This window comes from Eulemur rufifrons, chromosome 8 (assembly GCF_041146395.1).
Source record: "Eulemur rufifrons isolate Redbay chromosome 8, OSU_ERuf_1, whole genome shotgun sequence".
Classification (NCBI taxonomy): Eukaryota; Metazoa; Chordata; class Mammalia; order Primates; family Lemuridae; genus Eulemur; species Eulemur rufifrons.
Genome location: NC_090990.1, coordinates 104,443,236 through 104,463,542, shown reverse-complemented (window position 1 = coordinate 104,463,542; position 20,307 = coordinate 104,443,236). Strand labels below are relative to the sequence as shown.

At 39.9% G+C, this 20,307-nt stretch overlaps 1 protein-coding gene across 10 annotated transcripts in view; it reads left to right on the top strand.

Annotated features, from left to right (window-relative positions):
- The first annotated feature begins 1,404 nt into the window (after window positions 1–1,404).
- The window catches only part of RPRD2 (regulation of nuclear pre-mRNA domain containing 2), a 92,945-nt gene continuing 74,042 nt past the window's right edge, over window positions 1,405–20,307 (top strand). For 9 of the 10 annotated variants that reach the window (XM_069480673.1, XM_069480671.1, XM_069480672.1 and 6 more), the window contains exon 1: window positions 1,498–1,741. In XM_069480673.1, the coding sequence (XP_069336774.1) occupies window positions 1,537–1,741 (205 nt within the window). In that variant the 5' untranslated portion in view covers window positions 1,498–1,536. Of the gene's footprint in view, window positions 1,742–20,307 lie in introns of all 10 variants that reach the window. The other variant, XM_069480674.1, reaches the window with a different exon arrangement.

The following is a 20,307-nucleotide window of genomic DNA, read 5'->3' as shown; positions in this document are numbered from 1 at the left end:
CCCAATGTTTAAAATAGAACTTGGCAGAGGATGTGCAACAACTTTTTGTTGACTTAGTAGATGTGAACTTGACAAAACAGCTTCTTTGCTCCCGCATTAGTCTAATGGGGAGACATAATTAAAATACAATTGCATGTGTTCAGTGGGAACATCGGATCCTCCAAATCTGCCCAGAGGATTTACCTAGGGCAGGCACATACAATGGAATGCTTATTTTGAGGCTGTGCTAATTGAGGTAATAGATCTAAGGCTCCTGTAACCTGTAACGTATTGTGCAATTTTAAGATTGTATCATAACTTGGGAAGGTTATGCCATTTACTCTTTCCTTGCCCCGAAAATTTTACGGGAAAATTTTTTGTTTCACTTCCTCATTTATTTCCTTTTCCCATCCAAATGGTCAAGCGGCTATGAATGGTATGGTCCAAAAGGAGCGTGAAATGGTGTTCGGACTACGAGCCTGCGTAGTGAAAGGCTCGCCGGAGCTAGCGCATGCGCATCTTTTGTGGTGTGGCACGATGGCTGCCAGCCATTTTGTCCCGCGTCGGTGCCCTAAGGAGTTAGCGGCGACAGCAGCTGCTGCCGCTGCCAAAGACTAACAGTGACCTCTCGGCGGTGGGAATTTTCCGGCCCTGTTGTGGGATCTGAAGAGCAACAAGACAGCGACCCAGCTAGGAAGCAAAAGGTCGGGGCAGGGAGGAGCCATGCAGCCCCTCCCTCTAACCTTTCCTTAGTTTGACCAGTTCGCTCACCCTTCCCTCCTAGTCCCGCTACACGCGATCTGCTGCGCAGGCGCACAAATAATCGAAGCGCCTCCCTGGCCCTTGGGCCTTGCGAGCTTCTGCGCGCGCTTCCCGTTCTCCACCCTTGATTGGTGAGATTGCCCCGCCATCACGCCTCCCTCTGCTTTCAAGGTTGGGAAGGAAGCGAGGGGCGGGGCCAAGCAGCGCGTGCGCGGTACTGTTGCTGTTCCTTTGCTGCTATTGCGTTGCAAAAAAAATCCTGACTAGGTAGCTTTGGGCCTTTTCTGTGCTAGAGAATCTAAAGGAGAGAGAAAAATTTCTGCAACTGAAGGGGCAGTCGGGTAGTATTAAATTTAATATATTAACGCCCGCCTTGGCTCACAGGATTGTGGGGATAGGGGTGGGGAAGGGCCTCAGCGTTGAGAGCCGAAGAATATAAAAACCATTCGTTTCGGGGCCAGGCGTTTTGAAAGGCTTTGCAGGTCCTGTTTTCTGCGTAATTCTTCCTTGATTACAGACTGGTTTAAACACGACCCCTTTAACAATATTGATAAACCTTCGAAACCCGCAGCCCCTCCTTGCAGCGTGTAGGAGCCGCCAGCGTGCCCAGCAACTGGTCTTCGCGTCGGTACCGCCAGAAGAGCTTAGCGCGTGCACCACCCCCACCCCCTGGCCTCCCTCCCCACCTCCGGCTTTCACGCACTCGCAGTGATTGTTTTGCCCGCTCCCGCCGCCGCAGCCGCCGCCGCCGCCGCGGCCGCCAGAGGAGCAGCAGCGCTTGTGCAAACCGGGAAGATGGCGGCCGGCGGCGGCGGAGGCAGCAGTAAGGCCTCCTCCTCGTCGGCCTCTTCGGCAGGGGCTCTGGAGTCCTCGTTGGATCGAAAATTCCAGTCGGTAACCAACACCATGGAGTCCATTCAAGGCCTGTCGTCTTGGTGTATAGAGAACAAGAAACACCACAGTACTATCGTCTACCATTGGATGAAGTGGCTCCGGAGATGTGAGTGTTGGGGGTGACTAGGGAAGGGAAGACTAGGGAAATGGAAGGAAATACGGCATGAAACGCTTGGGCTTTTCCCACGGAGCCACTGCATTCAGTTTAGGTTGTTCACTTTAAAGCTCTGACCCGGGTGTTCCCAAACCCAGACTCCATTCCTAGCCAGGGGTTGTTCTGAACTTCAGGAGGTTCATTTCTTGGATTTTTAAGCCATTGACTTCGTGTGACCTTGGGCCGTTGGGCCAAGATCCATAGAGGTTTACATATTCTTTCATTTCAGAACCTTGTAAGGTATGTTGCTGATTTTACGGAAATCGTCGGCGTCCGTTTATTTGTGTATTTCATAGAGGCCTTGATGTGTTAATAATTTCTGGGTTTCCTGATGGTAGACAAGCTATGGTAAGCAGTAGTAAATCCAGCCACTTCGGTGGAATATGTTGGACCATTCTGTATTTTCCGCTGACCTAAAACTTGTGATGTGTAATAAGGAGGGCCTTATGTGGATGAATGTACCTAAAACTTGTGATGTGTAGTAAGGAAGGTCTCACCTGGATAAATGTTAAGTAGAAGCAACATGAGCTCTGCACAGATCTCGGGCGACCACCAGGTTTCCCTGTACCTGTTGTTTGCTGCAGTAAAATACAGGTTTCGTGAATACTGACCAGAAACAACTGGAATACTGTAGTCAGTGTCATCACTAATACCTTAAAAATATAAAACATACCCGGTTACTTTTTAACTACCTGAAGTACCTTTTAACAAAATAGAATTTCATTTCATAGGTAATCAAAATAGGAAATGTGCTTTTTGAATATATAGTACTTTTTTCCCGTTATTGCCTTTTTTTTTTTTTGTATTCATCCTGGAGATTTTTCCACTTTTCCTCTTTTACTACGAAAAAGAGGTCTGTTAAAACATGGATTGTTTGCAAAAGAGTTCACAAATCTTACAGGATGAAGTGTGGAGAAGTCACTGTTGCTTCCTGCTGGGAAGAAAGGGTTAACCCTTACTCCAGGTATATCTGTTTGAATTTTAGTTTTTGTTCATCCAGTTATTCTTTCTTCTTTTTCCACTTCTGCCATTGCCACTGTAGTATTTTGATTTGTTTACCTTTTTGGGAACAAATAGATAAAGCTTGCAAAATTATAGGCTCCAAACTTCAAACCATTTGTATTTAAAGTTGTTGGGAGAGATGTTTTGTGGTTCTTTGAATAATAATGTTTAGTTATTAGAGACAAGACAAGATTACCTGTATTTACCAATAGTAGATCAAATAGTTACTTTCTTGCCAAAAGGTAAAATTAGAATGTGCAATATCAAGTGTGTTAATAGTCATTATCAAAGACTCTCACATGTTAAGTATCTGCTGTGTGCTCAGCCATCTCATTATGTCTTAAAATATATCTTAAGATCTACTGAGAAGTAGATTGTTTAATCACTGATTTACAAATGAGGAAACTAAGGCTCAGAAATGTTAAGTTGCTTAAGGTTATTCAGTAAAGTGGTGGAGTTAGGATTTGACTTTACCATTAACTTTGTAAAATAATGTTTAATATACTTCGTACACCACTGAAAGCAAGCAGTTCTAATGTGAGCTTGAGAACATATTCTCCACCCAGTTTTAAAACATTTTTACTAAACTATGCAAGCATTTTACATTTTCTCACCTTTGGGCTCTGGTGTTAACTGTATGGTTACATCATTTGCAAAAATAGATTGGTTCCCATCCCTGCCTTGGGGGATCACGAGTGACAATTACAATATTTTTTCTAGTCAGCAATAATGAGATATACTGGAGCCAGAATTTTTTTTGCGTCTACTGTTGATATTGTGCTTGAGCTTATTTCTTTTCTTGGTATCTTAAGAGTGAAAAAGTGATTGCTCTATGAAGGCAATACTTCATTTGAAGTGCATTCTATATAGTTTATATAGTTAAGTGCTTAAGCTTTCTAAAACCTTGATGTTGCTTTTCTAGTGGTATGGAATTTAACTTTCTAAAATGGTTAATGGTAATTTGTAGTTGTTTTGTATTTACATTTAATGAACATCTTCTATCTAATCGTAAATAGGGCCTTTGAGAGAAATATTCAGCAGAGTGGTGTAGGGCAGAATGAAAATATAATAGTTTATGCATTGGGCTTCGTTTTCGTTTAATTTCATATTTCTGTACAGTTAGACTTAGTTTAGTTTGAATTTGGCAAAATTTGAGCTTCAGGCGAAATTGTGAAGTAGGTGTCTTGGGTATTCCCAATCTTTCTGTCCATTTTTCCTGATGCCACTTTTGTTTCTTCTTTTTTTTTTTCTGATAACCGTTATTTATATTTATATTTAAGTGACTGTGTTAGCTTTTCCAGAAACATTTTTACTTTATCTCTTATTTCATAATGTGTAATGAGAGACTTTTGTTCACTTTAAAGGAAGTAATTTAGAAAAGGTAAGGAACCTCCCTGAAGATAGACTCCATAGATAGGTTCTACTGATTTTGTTGAGGCTTCTTTTAGTTTGCTTGACTAGCATTCATTACCATCATTTTCTAAGATGATCTTTCTGTAGCATAAACAGGTGTCATTCCTCAGCTTTAAAATCCTCCAGTGATATCCCATTGCAACAGATGTTAAGATCTAAACTTCATTTACTGTGGTCTACAAGATCCTATACCATGTGCTCTGCCTATCTTTCAGGCCTTGCTTATGTATGTATGTATGTATGTATGCATTATTTATTTTTTTTTTAGAGATAGAGGCTCAATCTGTCTCCCTGGCTAGAGTATAGTGGGGTGATCATAGCTCACTGCAACCTCAAACTCAAGCAATCCTCCTGCCTCAGCCTCCCAAGTAGCTGGGACTATAGGTGCATGCCACCATGCCTGGCTGTTTTTTTCTACTTTTGATAGAGATAGAGTCTCACTCTTGCTCAGGCTGGTTTCGAACCCCTGACCTGAAGGGATCCTCCTGCCTTGACCTCCCAGAGTGCTAAGATTACAGGCTTGAGCCACCTCACCCGGCCTTCTCAGGCTTCTTTAATTTCTGCCTTGTTCTCATCATTTAGGTCTAAGCTTAAATATTAAGTTCTTCAGAAAGGTCTTCTCTATCACTTCATTTCATGTGGTCCCTTCGGTTGCTATCACATCTTATTTTCAGTATAAAATTACCTTATTTGTTACATGTTTATTGTGTGTCTTCTCCCCACCAGTCGATAAAGCTGCGTCTTGTTTGCTGCTGTATCCCCAAGCAACTAGAACAGTGCTTGGCATACAGTTAGCATCAGTAAATATTTGAATATTTGACAATATAACGTTGTTTAATAGTTAATCAAGAACTTGAGGCCGGGCGCGGTGGCTCACGCCTGTAATCCTAGCACTCTGGGAGGCCGAGGCGGGTGGATCGCTCAAGGTCAGGAGTTTGAGACCAGCCTGAGCAAGAGCGAGACCCTGTCTCTACTAAAAATAGAAAGAAATTATCTGGCCAACTAAAAAATATATATAGAAAAAATTAGCCGGGCATGGTGGCGCATGCCTGTAGTCCCAGCTACTCGGGAGGCTGAGGCAGAAGGATCGCTTAAGCCGAGGAGTTTGAGGTTGCTGACGCCACGGCACTCTAGCCTGGGCAACAAAGTGAGACTCTGTCTCAAAAAAAAAAAAAAAGAAAAAAAAGAACTTAAGGAACAAAGGAACAGAATTGTTTTTATTTCTGTTTATCAGAAAGAAACATTTATAATTTAGTGAAAGAAATTATAGGCAGGTTCAGGATATGACTTACATGAAGTTGATGTGCAAGTTGACCAGATTATCTTTTCTACACTTTTTTCCTCCCCCTCGTTTTTTTTTTTTTTTTTTAAAGGAGATGGGTCTCCTTCTGTCGCCCAGGCTGGAATGCAAGTGTTACCTTCATAGCTCACTGCAACCTCCAACTCCTGGACTCAAATGATCCTCCTGCCTCAGCCTCCTGAGTAGAGTAGCTGGGACTACAGGCTCGTGCCACCACACTCGGCTTAATTTAAAAAAATTAGAATTAGACCTAGGTTCATTTTTTTGTTTTGTTTTGTTTTTGGGACAGAGTCTTGCTCTGTTGCCCAGGCTAGAGTGCCATGGTGTCAGCCTAGCTCACAGCAACCTCAAACTCCTGGGCTCAAGTAATCCTCCTGCCTTAGCCTCCTGAGGATCTGGGACTACAGGCGCACACCACCATGCCCGGCTAAAAATTTTTTCTATTTATAGTAGAGACAGGGTCTCGCTCTTCCTCAGACTGGTCTCAAACTCCTGATCTCAAGCTATCCTCCTGCCTCGGCCTCCTGGAGTGCTAGGGTTACAGGCATGAGCCACCACGCCCGGTCTAGACCTAGGTTCAGATCTTAACTCCATCACTTAATATTGGGTGACACTGTGCAAAATACTTAAAACTGTGAGCTTCAATTTCTCATGTACAAGTAGGAATAATAATGATCTCATAGATTTGTTGTTAGATTTAAGAAGATAATGCATGCATTTTAGCTTAGGTCTATCACATAGAAAACATTCAAATTATTTATTATTGATGATATGGATAGTCTGAGGATCCTGAGTATTCACAATAATTACAGCAGTATTTTGTTTTGGGCGCAGTGCTGGAAATTATGTTTGTGGGAGATGAATTGGACTAGTCTTTCTGCAGTGAAAGTGCTCTGAAACACTACTAGGACAAAATGGAAAATACTGTGTTCATGATATCTCCATTTTGTCTTTTTTCTAACCATTAGAATGATTTGGTCTGTTTTAAAAGGTGGTAGAGTTTAAGTGAGTTTCTACAGGAAAACTAGAAGGGTAATTGCTCATCATTTATAGAGCATACAATCTAATAAGGTTTCCCTTCAGCTATTTTTGATACAAACCTTAAGTATATACAAAAATAGGAAGGGGATGACACCCCACCTTACTACCGATCACTCCGCTTTAGTAGTTATCAACTTAACAGTCTGTTTTCATCTATCCCTTTTACCTTTTCTGCCTTTGAAGCAAATCTCAGTACAATCCGTTTTTTGTTTTTTTTTTCACATAATAGACTGTTATATAAACATGGACTAGAAAAAAAAATCTTTTCATATGGGATTTATTTATTGCAGAGAATTTGCAAAGTACAGTTACCATTTTTGATCTATGGCAATAGTTTCTCAGTTTGTATCCCAGGATCCTTAGGTGGAAGATGAAGCTAGTTTTATAGTCAATTTTGTTGAGTGATTACTATGGGTCAGGCATTGTTCTAAGCATTTTACACCCATTAATTCATTCAGTCCTCACAATAATTCTTTTTAGGTAGGTATTATGATTCCCATTTTACAGATGAGAAAACAGAGGCACCAAGAGGTTAAATAACTTGCCCATGATTACAGAGCTAATATTAATAATTAGTAGAGCCAGAATTCAAACCCAGGCATTCTTGATCTAGAGTGTGCACTCCTAGAAACTACACTACACAGCCTTTCCTATTCTTAAATATTTTCTACAATGCAGAAAACCGTTGATAACTTGCTTATTCATTCCAGATTAGGACACATAGATTAACTAGAATGTTGAGATTTTAAATTCTTGTGGTTTTTTTCCCCCCTCTCTGGCAAAACTGATTATCTTGTGCTGATTTAAAGTTCTGATAACCATTTATGTTTTTGATTAATAAAGGGAAAACAGGTTGAACATAGTATTCTAGCTGTCTTCGAGATAAAAAACTCTCTAAATGTGAAGTTCATTTAGATTAAATAATAAAGGGGTTTTGGTGGCAAAACATGTGAGATGGGGGAATGGGGAATGTGGTTTTAAGAAGAAAAGAGATTTATTTGGCTAATGATTCTGCAGGCTGTGCAGAAGCAGCATGGTGCCAGCAGATGCTTCTTCACTCTTCTGATGAGGAATTCAGGGGGCTTCCAGTCAAGGTGGAAAGTGAGGGGGGAGCAGACATGTCACATGGCAAGAGGGGGAGGTGCCACACTCTTTAAACAACCAGCTCTCTGGGAATGCAGTCTTGCTATCTCATATTTGATATTCTACTTCTGAGGGCCTGAGACCATTTTCTGTAACTGTGGTCTCTGAAATGTAGCTCTTCCTTTAACTGTTTACTTTCTTTGTAATCTATCCTTTGTAGCAGATATGTAGGCTAGACAGAGTATAACAATACTGCCATAGGCATAAAGCCTTTTTGTTTGTTTGTTTGTTTGTTTGTTTAGGCTAGTCAAGTGAAGCACTGGGAGTGGAGAAGGAACAAGTCATAAAGCTTTTTAATCACATATCATATGTATGCAAATAAGTAATACAGGTGGATTAGATACAGATTCTTTAAATTCCAAGATGAATTCTCTTTATAGGCCCCTAGTTTACATTCAGTGCTTTGAATATTTGTTGATTGTGCCAGGCACTGTCTAGGCACTAGGAATGCAGCAGGAAAACATAATGCCCCCACAGAGCTTATTATACTTTAGTAAAGGGAGACAGACAACAAACTAAATAAGTAAAATATTAAACATATTAGAAGCTGATAAGTACTATAGAGAACTACAAGGCAGGGAAGGGGAATACAGTGTTTTGGAGGCAGGGTTTTTTTTGTTTTGTTTTGTTTTGGTTTTTTTTGAAACAAAGTGCCCAAGCTGTCAGCCTAGCTCATAGCAACCTCCGACTCCTGGCTCAAGGGATCCTCCTGCCTCTGCCTCTTGAGTAGCTGGGACTACAGGCTCATGCCACCACATCTGGCTAATTTTTCTATTATTAGTGGAGACGGGGTCTCCCTCTTGCACAGGCTGGTCTGGAACTCTTGAGCTCAAGCGATCCTCCTGCCTCAGTCTCCCAGAGTGCTAGGATTACAGGTGTGAGCCACTGCACCTGTCCTGGCAGTTTTAAATTAAATGGTAAGGGAAAGGCCTCACTGAGAAGGTGATATTTGAGTAGGGAGGTGTGAGGTATTAAGCAATATAGATAGGAGGTTGTTAGGGGAGAATGTTCAAGAAGAGAACAGAAAAATACAAAGGTCCTGAGGTTTGAGTGTGCCTGGTGAGGTTAAGGAACAGCAAGAAAGCTTTTGTGGCTGGAAAGTAGTAGTTAAAATGGAGATTAACAGGTAAGTTCAAAGATTATGGTAGACAATGTTGGGGAGCGGGATAGGAGCAAATCAAGGGTTTTATAGGCATTGTAAGGACTTTGGCTTTTATTCTGAGTGAGGTGGGAAGCCATTTGAGCAGAGGAGGGATTTGAACTAATTTGTAGGGTTTTTTTGTTGTGGGTTTATTTTTTATTTATTTATTTATTTTTTGAGGCAGTGTCTTGCTCTGTTGTCCTGGTGGAGTGCAGTGGGGTCATCACAGCCTGCTGCAACCTCAAACTCTTGCCTCAGCCTCCCCAGTAGCTGGGATTACAGGCGTGCGCCACTACGCTCGGCTAATCTTTTTTTATGTTTTTAGTTGCTCGGACAAATTTCTTTCTATTTTTTAGTAGAGACGGGGTCTCACTCTTGCTTAGGCTGGTCTCAAACTCCTGAGCTTAAGTGATCCTCCTGCCTCAGCCTCCCAGAGTGCTAGGATTACAGGTGTGAGCCACCATGCCCCGCCTATAGCTTTGTCTTTAGGCACACATTGGGCACAGTTGGTGCAGTGATTAGGCTGCACACAGCCACGGCCCTTTTTGGCATGACCGTGTTCTTTCTTTTCTTTGTCATCTTGGAAGTGAGAACAGGGAAGAGCTATAGCAGTACTTTAGAAAGTCCAAAGGTGGTGGCTCATGCCTGTGGTCCCGGCACTTTGGGAGGCCAAGGCGGGAGGATCTCTTGAACCCAGGAGTTGAAGACCAGCCTGGGCAACATAGTGAGACCCCGTCTCTATAGTGGGAGATGGTAGGAGGGGGGGATCAGCTGGGTGGACATGGTGGTACATGACTGTAGTCCTGGCTACTTGGGAAGCTGAGGTGGAGGATCACTTGATTGATCCCAGGAGTTTGAGGTTACGGTGAGCTATGATCACGCCACTGCACTCCAGCACTCTAGCTTGGGTGACAGAGCGAGACCCTATCTCTTAAAAAAAAAGTCCAAATGGGAGATTTTGGTCGATTAAAATTTTCAGCTGTCTGAGAACCAAGAATACATGAGGTTTGTTTTGTAGAAGGAGCTCAGAGACCCTAGTAAAAAGTACCCAAGTACTCAACAATGTTGTACAAACCAGCTTGACTGACTTTCTGATCTGTTTGTGAAGGAAACAAAGTAGTTGGTGTTTTCATATTCCTCTGCCCCCACAGATTTTAATTATAGAACATTGGAGAAATGTACATCTTGTGGAGAAAGTAGTAGAACCTAGTTACTCCTTTTGGGAAAAGGCAACAGTTCCATCTGTGCTTTGAAACATTAAAGCTTTTATGGCTGAAATAAAGATAGTTTTAAAAAAAAATCTCATTCTTCTTACTCCCTTATTTTTAGAAAAGCATTAAAATAGAGGTTCTTTGATGAAAGAAATGTAATATTTGGTATACTAGCTTTAAATTTTACTAGCAGTTTTGGTTGTGGCCTTTATCTCTCCCTCATCTCTCTTCTTCCACTTCACTGTTTTGTGATTAATTTCACTTACCTATACTTTCTAGTTCTTTGGAGCCCACTAGCAGAAAGATTCAGTGTTTGTTTTATTACTTTTTAGTAAAAGTTGCACTGTGAATGGAACAAGGATCTTTTAATGTTAGGGATGTTAACTTACCACTTTTTATTTTTAAAAAAAGCAAAAAAAAAAAAAAAGCCAGAATAGATCCTGAACTGTTTTTGTGTTCCTTTAGCATCATGATAGTTTTACAAGTGTTACATGATGTATTCTTTTTTTAAATGATGTTCTCTGTGCCCAGGAGGCAGCCAGTATTATTGAATAATTAAGCGTTCTTTTATAGTATATTACTATGTACAAAGATACAGAATTCAGAAAGTGAATTTAGAAATAGTGAGTGCTTGCTCAGTATAAAACTCTGTACTGGGTGCCTCATGGGAGATGGGATTATAAGGACGAAACATTTGGTAGCTAAGATAGGAATTGAATAAAAATATTTTAACTGGTTCTGGAAAGTATGATAGTATAAGTTGTATATTCTATAATAATTTATAAGAGGTATCACTTTTTGGTTGGAGTGTAGGTATTGTTTATTGAGCATACTTAATAGATACATATTACCTGTAATAATCATGACTTCAGCTCTGCAAGGTATGAATTATTCCCACTTTAAAAATTTATAAACTGAGTCTCAGGGATGTTAATTGATATTTCGGTGGGGAAACTGTCAGAACATTTATAGTGTAGGAAAAGGAAACCATACCTGGTTTCAGGGTGGCTAAATATAAGCTTAATTTTGTGTTTTATTTATTTGAGACAGGGTCTCACTCTGTCGCCCGGGATGGAGTACAGTGGCATCACTATAGCTCAGTGCAACCTCAAACTCCTGGCCTCAAGCGATCCTTCTGCCTCAGCATCCCAAGGTGCTGGGATTACAGACATGGGTCACTGAGCCTGGCTGCTGTTTTTTTTTTTTTTTGTAAATAGGCAGAAGGTGAGGGTAAGTGGGAGAAAGAAAAGAAATACAGTAGTTTCAAAGCCTGAGTTACTTACAGGTGCTTTATTATTTGATAATGTTCTTTATTAAATTTCTAGTCACTAATGTAGTTAACTTCACAACCATATCACTAATAGATTTACTGATAGCTATTAATTACATTTCCTGAGTTCTTATTATGTGATGTCATGTAATATAGCAATTCATGATATATAATTTTTATTACTGAATAAATCTATTAATGATGTATATATAAAATTACACTGGTGATAGGTAAAATAATATACATTATAAATGATACTAAATGAATTACTTGAAGGCTGAGGTAAAATAATGTCATACACTTTAACATTTTGATAGACAGCTTCCAGTGTCTTTCAGAGTGTATTGGTATTTATGGTGTTCCATAGATAGTGTGGTGTATATAATACAAAGATAATACAAAGATTCCAAAAGAACCTTGTGCCTGTTTGTTTTGATGATTTCACTGGACTGAAGAGTTTGAAAACAATTCATTAATTCATATATAGCAATACATTAAATATAGAAGCAGATGTGAGAACCAAGCTGTCTTCTATTAAGGCAGACATTAAATAGATTTGCAAAAATGTAAAACAATTTGGTCTCACTAAATTTTTGTTTTGCAAAATATAGTTATTTTTAATTAAAAAATAAAATTTATTAACTGTAATGGATTTCTTTGTAATGAGTTAATAGATATTCTTTAATTCTTAGATTTAATTTCTAATATGGTAAATGGCCATGGATATAGCTCACATAAACAAAAGCTCTTTGGGATCCTTAATAATTTTTAGGAGTAGGAAAGGATCTTGAAACTAAAAGGTTTGAGAACCATTGCTTTGTAATGTAAAACATTTGCCAAGTTTCTGCAATGTACATATCCATTGTTTATCATCTTAATATTGCCCAGTGGTTTCCAGACTTTATCAACCAGTTAATTTTTTCATTTGTGAGATCATAAGTTTGCCAATCTTTTATTTTGCCAAAAAAGGACATAAAAATACACTATCATTTATATCATCACTCACTACCGTTTTATATAACTATCACTTTGTAAAGGAGTTTATATTTTAATACCAAAAGTGTTGGAAGGACATTATCTCACAATAAACTCAAACTCTCAAACTACATAAATTTAGCCATATGAAAAATTTGCCTTAATGTCCTTGCCTTTCAGATCTTAGCTTAAATGTCCTCTACTTATAGATTGAGCCCCTTAATGGCTCTTGCCAAAGAGTCCACCCATTTCCCCCTGCCCATCATTCTCTTACACATCACTCTTAATTTTCTTTCTTTTTTTTTTTTTTGAGACAGAGTCTCACTTTGTTGCCCAGGCTAGAGTGAGTGCCGTGGCGTCAGCCTAGCTCACAGCAACCTCAAACTCCTGGGCTCAAGCGATCCTCCTGCCTCAGCCTCCCGAGTAGCTGGGACTACAGGCATGCGCCACTATGCCCGGCTAATTTTTCTATATATATATTTTTAGTTGTCCATATAATTTCTTTCTATTTTTAGTAGAGACGGGGTCTCGCTCTTGCTCAGGCTGGTCTCGAACTCCTGAGCTTGAGCGATCCACCCGCCTCGGCCTCCCAGAGTGCTAGGATTACAGGCGTGAGCCACCGCGCCCGGCCATTCTTAATTTTCTTCATAGCTTTTCTCATAATAACATACTGCCTTGTTTGTTTGTTTATTTATTTGCTTATTTACTGAGATGCATGTCCCCCTTTACCCACAATAAGAATGTAAGCCTATGACAGCAGGGAATTTGTTTAGTTCACCACTGTATCCTCAGCATCTAGAAGAGGGCAATAATGAATCTTTCTTAAGTCTGACCCCAGACCACACTTTAAGAACTCCTGCTATAGTATACAGTTTTTTGTTAGACTTACATATATAGGGAGACGTATAGTATTATATAGTTGATGAAGAACATGGGCCTGGTGTGGTGGCTCATGCCCGTAATCCTAGCACTTTGGGAGGATTGCTTGAACCCAGGAGTTCAAGACTAGCCTGGGCAATAGGGAGACCCTGTCTCTACAGAAAATTAAAAAAATTAGCCAACCATGATGCACACACCTGTATTCCGAGCTACTTGGGAGGCTGAGGCAGGAGGATTGCTTGAACCCAGGAGTTTGAGGTTGCAGTGAACTGTGATTGGGCCAGTGCACTCTAGTCCAGGTGACATAGCAAGATCCTGTCTCAAAAAAAAAAAAAAAAAAAGACCACGGGCTTTGGATTCAAATAGACATTATGGTTGCTACTTAACTCTTAAAAGCCTTTATAAATATGGATAATAATACTGTAGCTCCCTTATATGATTATTGGTGGGATTAAATAATTCATATAAAGTGCTTTGCAAACTACCTGACATTTAGAAAGCTCAACAAATGGTAACTATTGTCATTTTATTTTATGTAATTAATTAGTTTGTTTATTTTGAGATGGGGGTCTCGCTGTGTTGTTGAGGCTGGTCTTGAACTCCTGGGCTCAAGTAATCTTCCTGCCTTTGCCTCTCAAGTAACTGGGATTACAGGCATGCGCCACCTCATCTGGAGCCAGCTACTGTCATTTTAAATGCAATCACAGTATACGTTTATACCATGTTTCATTCAGGCTTGTCTGCTTAACCTTTAAATTAATCCTGCATACCCTATGTGAAATTTTAAGGTTAGTAATCCAAAGGAGTGAACATGGATTTTTTTAGTCCTTTCTTATTAATACTAGTGAATACCAGAACAAATCATTTGGAAACTGTTTATCTATTTTGATTATTTCAAATATCTATTCACATAGCAGTTCCATATATTCATAGAATTCATGCTTTTATAGGTATTGTGCTAATATAAAAATGCAAACTCAGTGAAGGGATTTTAAAGGGATGGTAGTATCCTTGGTGTCACTGGATTTTTAAAAATAAATAGCAGAAAGCAAGGGGTTTCTAGAAATTGAAGTAGGATCAGTAAGACCAAAAGTAATTATATTTTCATTTAAATTTTTAAAATTTAAATTTAAGATGTTCTTAAAAAAAATTTTATGTTAAGATACATTTTGAAAGGTCAATTCAAACATTTAAAAAACCTGATAATGGAACTTCTTAAAAAGTGAAGAGCCTTTGAAATCCATTTCTAGGGCATCCTCACATATATAGTCTATATTTGGTATCGACTAGGTTAAAAATTTGTTTCTATCCTCTTAGGTTTCTCAGATTGTCATATGCAGCACATATATATAAACTGACAAAGACGATAAGATACAAAGAAAATATACCATAGTAGTAAAGAAAAATAACAGTACAAATTTATACTTTATACAGCAGCATTTCCCACAAAAGTGGTGATATTTAGTTCAGGATTTCACCTACCAAATTAAAGTTAAACCTACTTTCATACAGTTGGACTTTAGTACCTTTAATAAAATGCTTCATCAATTTCCAGGAGGGATGTGGGATAGGATATTCAGCATTTTCCAAACTTATTTGACCTTGGAATCCCTCTCTTTTTTAGTATTCTCATGTGACTAATGTTTCTTGGAACATTCTTTTTTTTTTTTTTTTGAGACAGAGTCTCGGCTCTGTTGCCCGGGCTAGAGTGAGTGCCGTGGCGTCAGCCTAGCTCACAGCAACCTCAGACTCCTGGGCTCAAGCAATCCTCCTGCCTCAGCCTCCTGAGTAGCTGGGACTACTGGCATGCGCCACCATGCCCAACTAATTTTTTCTATATATATTTTTAGCTGTCCATATAATTTCTTTCTATTTTTAGTAGAGACGGGGGTCTCGCTCTTGCTCAGGCTGGTCTCAAACTCCTGACCTCAAGCGATCCACCCGCCTCAGCCTCCCAGAGTGCAAGGATTATAGGCGTGAGCCACCGCACCCGGCTCTTAGGACATTCTTTCAGAAGCTTTGTTAATATGAATTTTTCTAGGAAATCTCCAGTTTCAGAGCAGAAAGTCCCAGTTTATATTTGTGTATGGTAAGAAAGGCTTTATGGAGGAAACTCAGCTTTTCAAAAAAGATGTGAAACAAGTGAAAGAAGGCATGCCAAATAAAAGTATGAACGAATCAGAAGCAGGGAGTAACAACCAAGAGGTACACATACATAGTCAAGTGAGAGTGGAAGAGACAAAGAGAATGAATGAAAGTCATGATTTTTAAGACATGAGGGGTGGGGGTAAGTATTTTTAAAAGAAAGTAGTGGAGGCCGGGCGCGGTGGCTCACGCCTGTAATCCTAGCACTCTGGGAGGCCGAGGCGGGTGGATCGCTCAAGGTCAGGAGTTCGAGACCAGCCTGAGCAAGAGCGAGACCCCGTCTCTACTAAAAATAGAAAGAAATTATATGGACAGCTAAAAATATATATAGAAAAAATTAGCCGGGCATGGTGGTGCATGCCTGTAGTCCCAGCTACTCGGGAGGCTGAGGCAGGAGGATCCCTTGAGCTCAGGAGTCTGAGGTTGCTGTGAGCTAGGCTGACGCCACGGCACTCACTCTAGCCTGGGCAACAAAGTGAGACTCTGTCTCAAAAAAAAAAAAAAAAAAAAAAGAAAAGAAAGTAGTGGAGTGTGGTGGTGCCTATACAAAGTCCCAGCTAATGGGGAGGTTGAGGCAGGAGGATTCCTTCAGCCCAGGAATTTGACACTGCAGTGGGCTATGATCTTGCCTGTTAGTAGCCACTGTACTCCAGCATGGGCAACATGGTGAGACCCTCATCTCTTAAAAAAAGGTAACTACCCATATGCACAAAAGCTACAATAAATGGTGGGGGGTTTTTTGGGGTTTTTTTTTTTTTTTTGAGACAAGAGTCTTGCTCTTGCTCAGGCTGGTCTTGAGCTCCTGACCTCAAGCCATCCTCCCACCTCATCTTCCCAGAATCCTAGAATTAGAGGTGTGAGCCACTGCACCCTGCCAATAGTTAGCCATTTAGATAGTGCTTATAATCCTAACATTGGTTAATATTTATTGGCAATTATGTTCTTGATGCTACACTAGGAATTTTACTTATATTATCTTATGTAATCTTGAAGACAACCTTTGAAGGGACAGATACTATTATTAAATATTATCATATTGTATAAATGAGAAAAGCAGTGTTTTGAAAGAGTCATGCAATTGGACATAGGGCTGGACTTGAAACTAGGTCTGACTGAAGAAATATGTTTATAGCTACTATATTATTATTTAGGAGGGAGGTTTGTACTAGAGATATAGACTTGGGAATTATAGTTGACCTTTGCACAATGGGAATTAGGGGCACTGACCCCCCCCATGCAATCAAAAATTTGCATATTACTTTTGACTCCCCAAAACTTTACTAGTAGGCTACTGTTGACCTTACAATAACATAAACAGTTAATAAACACTTATTTTGTATATGTATCGTGTACTGTATTACAATAAAGCTAGAGAAAGGGAAATGTTATTTATTTATGTTTTCTTTTTTATTTCAGCATATACGGGGTTACAAATGTTTAGGTTACATATATTGCCTTTGCCCCACCCAAGTCAGAGCTTCAAGTGTGTCCGTCCCCCAGATGGTGCTCACTGCACCCATTAGGTGTGAATATACCCCTCCCCCCTCCTCCCTCCCACCTGCCTGACACCCAATGAATGTTACTATATGTGCACATAAGTGTTGATCAGTTAATACCAATTTGATGGTGAGTGCATGTGGTGATGGTTTTTCCATTCTTGTGATACTTCACTTAGTAGAATGGGCTCCAGCTCTATCCAGGATAATAGAAGAGGGGCTAGGAAAATATTATTAACAAAATCATAAAGAAGAGAAAATACACTTACAGTAGCGTACTGTATGTATCAATACTGTAAGTTTATGTCTTGTTTATAAGACGAATCAGCTGAAATGGCACACAGCTGCAGCTGTAGACCTCAATCAAACAATTCAGCTTTTTTTCCTAATGTCATGACTTCGCTTGTTAGGAACACCTCCAGCATCACTAGCGGCACTTCATATAGATCACGTGGTGTTATTCAGCATTTATAGTATTGCACTAGATGTGATGCAGAAAATACACAAGAACTGTAAGAGATCACTTTTTACTGCTAAATGGAATTTACTGGAGAGATAAACCACTCACACAGAGATGAGTAGCCTGACATGGTGTTTTAAATGGATACTTGCAACACTTGAATTCACTGCAATAGCAACAGGAGGTGGCTATAAAATTATTCCAGTAGTACAGTATGTTCTGCAGTTAATTTTGTGCAGTTATGATTTAATAGTGGATCTTTACATTTGTTTTCATTTCTCTAGACTGCAAATGGTACCGTGTACAAATGGTGCCATGTACAGTCTGTGAGTGTGTGTCAGTTTTGATAAATTTTAACTTTTTATAATTTCTGTATATTTTATGGTAGTAAATAATAAAATAGACTATTGTCTTCATATTTTATGAATTTATGCAGACCTTTTTCTTTTTTTTTTTTTTTTTAGGCTATATGATTCATCTGTGCTTTTTCAAATTATCACAAATCTCCAAAAAATTTTCTAACATATTTATTGAAAAAAATTCACATATGAGTGGACTCATACCGTTCAAAGCTGTGTTATTTAAGAGTCAACTGTGGGCCTGGCGCGGTGGCTCACGCCTGTAATCCTAGCACTCTGGGAGGCCGAGGTGGGCGGATCGTTTGAGCTCAGGAGTTCGAGACCAGCCTGAGCAAGAGCGAGACCCCATCTCTACTAAAAATAGAAAGAAATTATATGGACAGCTAAAAATATATATAGAAAAAATTAGCCGGGCATGGTGGTGCATGCCTGTAGTCCCAGCTACTCGGGAGGCTGAGACAGGAGGATCGCTTGAGCCCAGGAGTTTGAGGTTGCTGTGAGCTAGGCTGATGCCACGGCACTCACTCTAGCCTGGGCAACAGAGTGAGACTCTGTCTCAAAAAAAAAAAAAAAGAGTCAGCTGTGTCTAAGGCTAAGCATATGGGCTCAGATGGATGAGCACTTCAAAGTACAATGGATTAAAAGAGAAGAGAATAGGGCCAGTGAAAGAACCCTGGGAACACCAGAGTTTCAGGAGTTAGTGCAAGAAAAGATTTCTTAGGGAAAGGAGAGGATCAAAACAAAGTGATTTCTCAGAAAGAAAGAGAAAAGAAGGTTTGCTGTGGGGAACGAGCATGATTGTAGGGGGCTGAAAGGTGAACAGGAAGATTTGTTTCTAATAATGTGACAGGCCAGATATTTCACAGGATCCTTCCACAGGCGTGGAGGCGCATGTCTGTAGTCCCAGCTATTCAGGAGGCTGAGGCAGAAGGATAACTTTAGCCCAGGAGTTTGAGGTTGCAGTGAGCTATAATGGCACTACTGCATATTGCACTCTATCCCAGGCAACAGAAGGAGACAGTGTCTCAAAAAAAAAAAAAAAAAAAGAAAAGAAAACACGACCGGGCTGGTGGCTCACGCCTATAATCCTAGCACTCTGGGAGGCCGAGGCGCCTATAATCCTAGCACTCTGGGAGGCCGAGGCGGGCGGATTGTTTGAACTCAGGTGTTCGAGACCAGCCTGAGCAAGAGTGAGACCCCCGTCTCTACTAAACATAGAAAGAAATTATATGGACAGCTAAAAATATATATAGAAAAATTAGCCGGGCATGGTGGCGCATGCCTGTAGTCCCAGCTACTCGGGAGGCTGAGACAGGAGGATCGCTTGAGCCCAGGAGTTTAAGGTTGCTGTGAGCTAGGCTGACGCCACGGCACTCACTCTAGCCCGGGCAACAGAGCGAGACTCTGTCTCAAAAAAAAAAAAAAAAAGAATTCCCAGAGGTAAAATTTGATAAAATTTCAGCTTGTATTAAGAGAATTACCAAGCAAAAGGAATTAAGCCAGTGTGAATAAGATTTGGTAGACTTAAACTATTGGAATGATAAGATATGAAATATAAAATAACCATGTATAAAATGTTTAAATTAATAAAATATAGACTCTAAAATATAGCAAGAAATGACTCTCATATGTAGTTATGCGGATTTGAAAAAGAAAGACAGGTTAGAAGTGAAAAACATAACCGTTGAAATTAAAAGCTTAGTGGATGGGTTGAACAGCAGGTTAGCCCACTGGCAAAGGGAGAATTCATGAACTGAAAGATCTAAAGTAATTTCCCAGAATGTAATGCTGAGAAACGAGTTGACGGGAAGGATATAATGAACCTAAAACATATGTGTGATTGAAGTCTCAGAAAGAATGGAGAACAGGCAATATTTGAAGGAATAATGACTGAGAAATTTGAAGAATTAATGAAAGATGTGAATAAACAAATACAAGAAGCATGTATATGAGGGAGGTTAAATAAAAAGAAGGCTACACATAAACATTTTGCAGAATATCAAAGACAGAGAAGCTCTCAAAAATAGCGGGAAAGGATATGTGTGTGTGTGTGTGTGTGTGTGTGTGTGTGTGTGTTTTTTTTTTTTAAAGAACATCCCTTTATTAGTAGTAGTAGTAGTATTTTTAGAGACACTCTTGTAACCCAGGCCAGAGGACAGTGGTGCAGTTACTGTAACCTCAAACCCCTGGGCTCAAGTGATCCTCCATGTCAGCCTCCTGAGTAGCTGGGACTACGATACATGCCACCACGCCCGACTAATTTTTAAATTTTTTGTAGAGACAGGGTCTCTTTCTGTTGCCCAGGGTGGTCTTGAACTCCTGACCTCAAGTGATCCACCTGGGCCTCCCAAAGTACTGGGATTATAGGTGTGAGCCACTGTGCCTGACAGAGGATAGGTATTCTACACTCAGTATTCTTAGTGTGAAAGTATCACCCCATATATGCACAAATTAATAATTATAGATTATTAATTGCTTGCAGGAATGACAGACTGATAGCAACAATGGAAGCCAGAGGACATCAGAATGAAACATTCAAAGTGTAGAGAGAAAACAGCTATCAATCTGGAATGGTTTACCTAGCAAAACTATTCTTTAAAAATAAGGGCAAAATACATTTCCACAAAAACAAAAGCTAGAAATCCACAGATCTTCACTTTAAAAGGATAAATGCTTCAGGAAA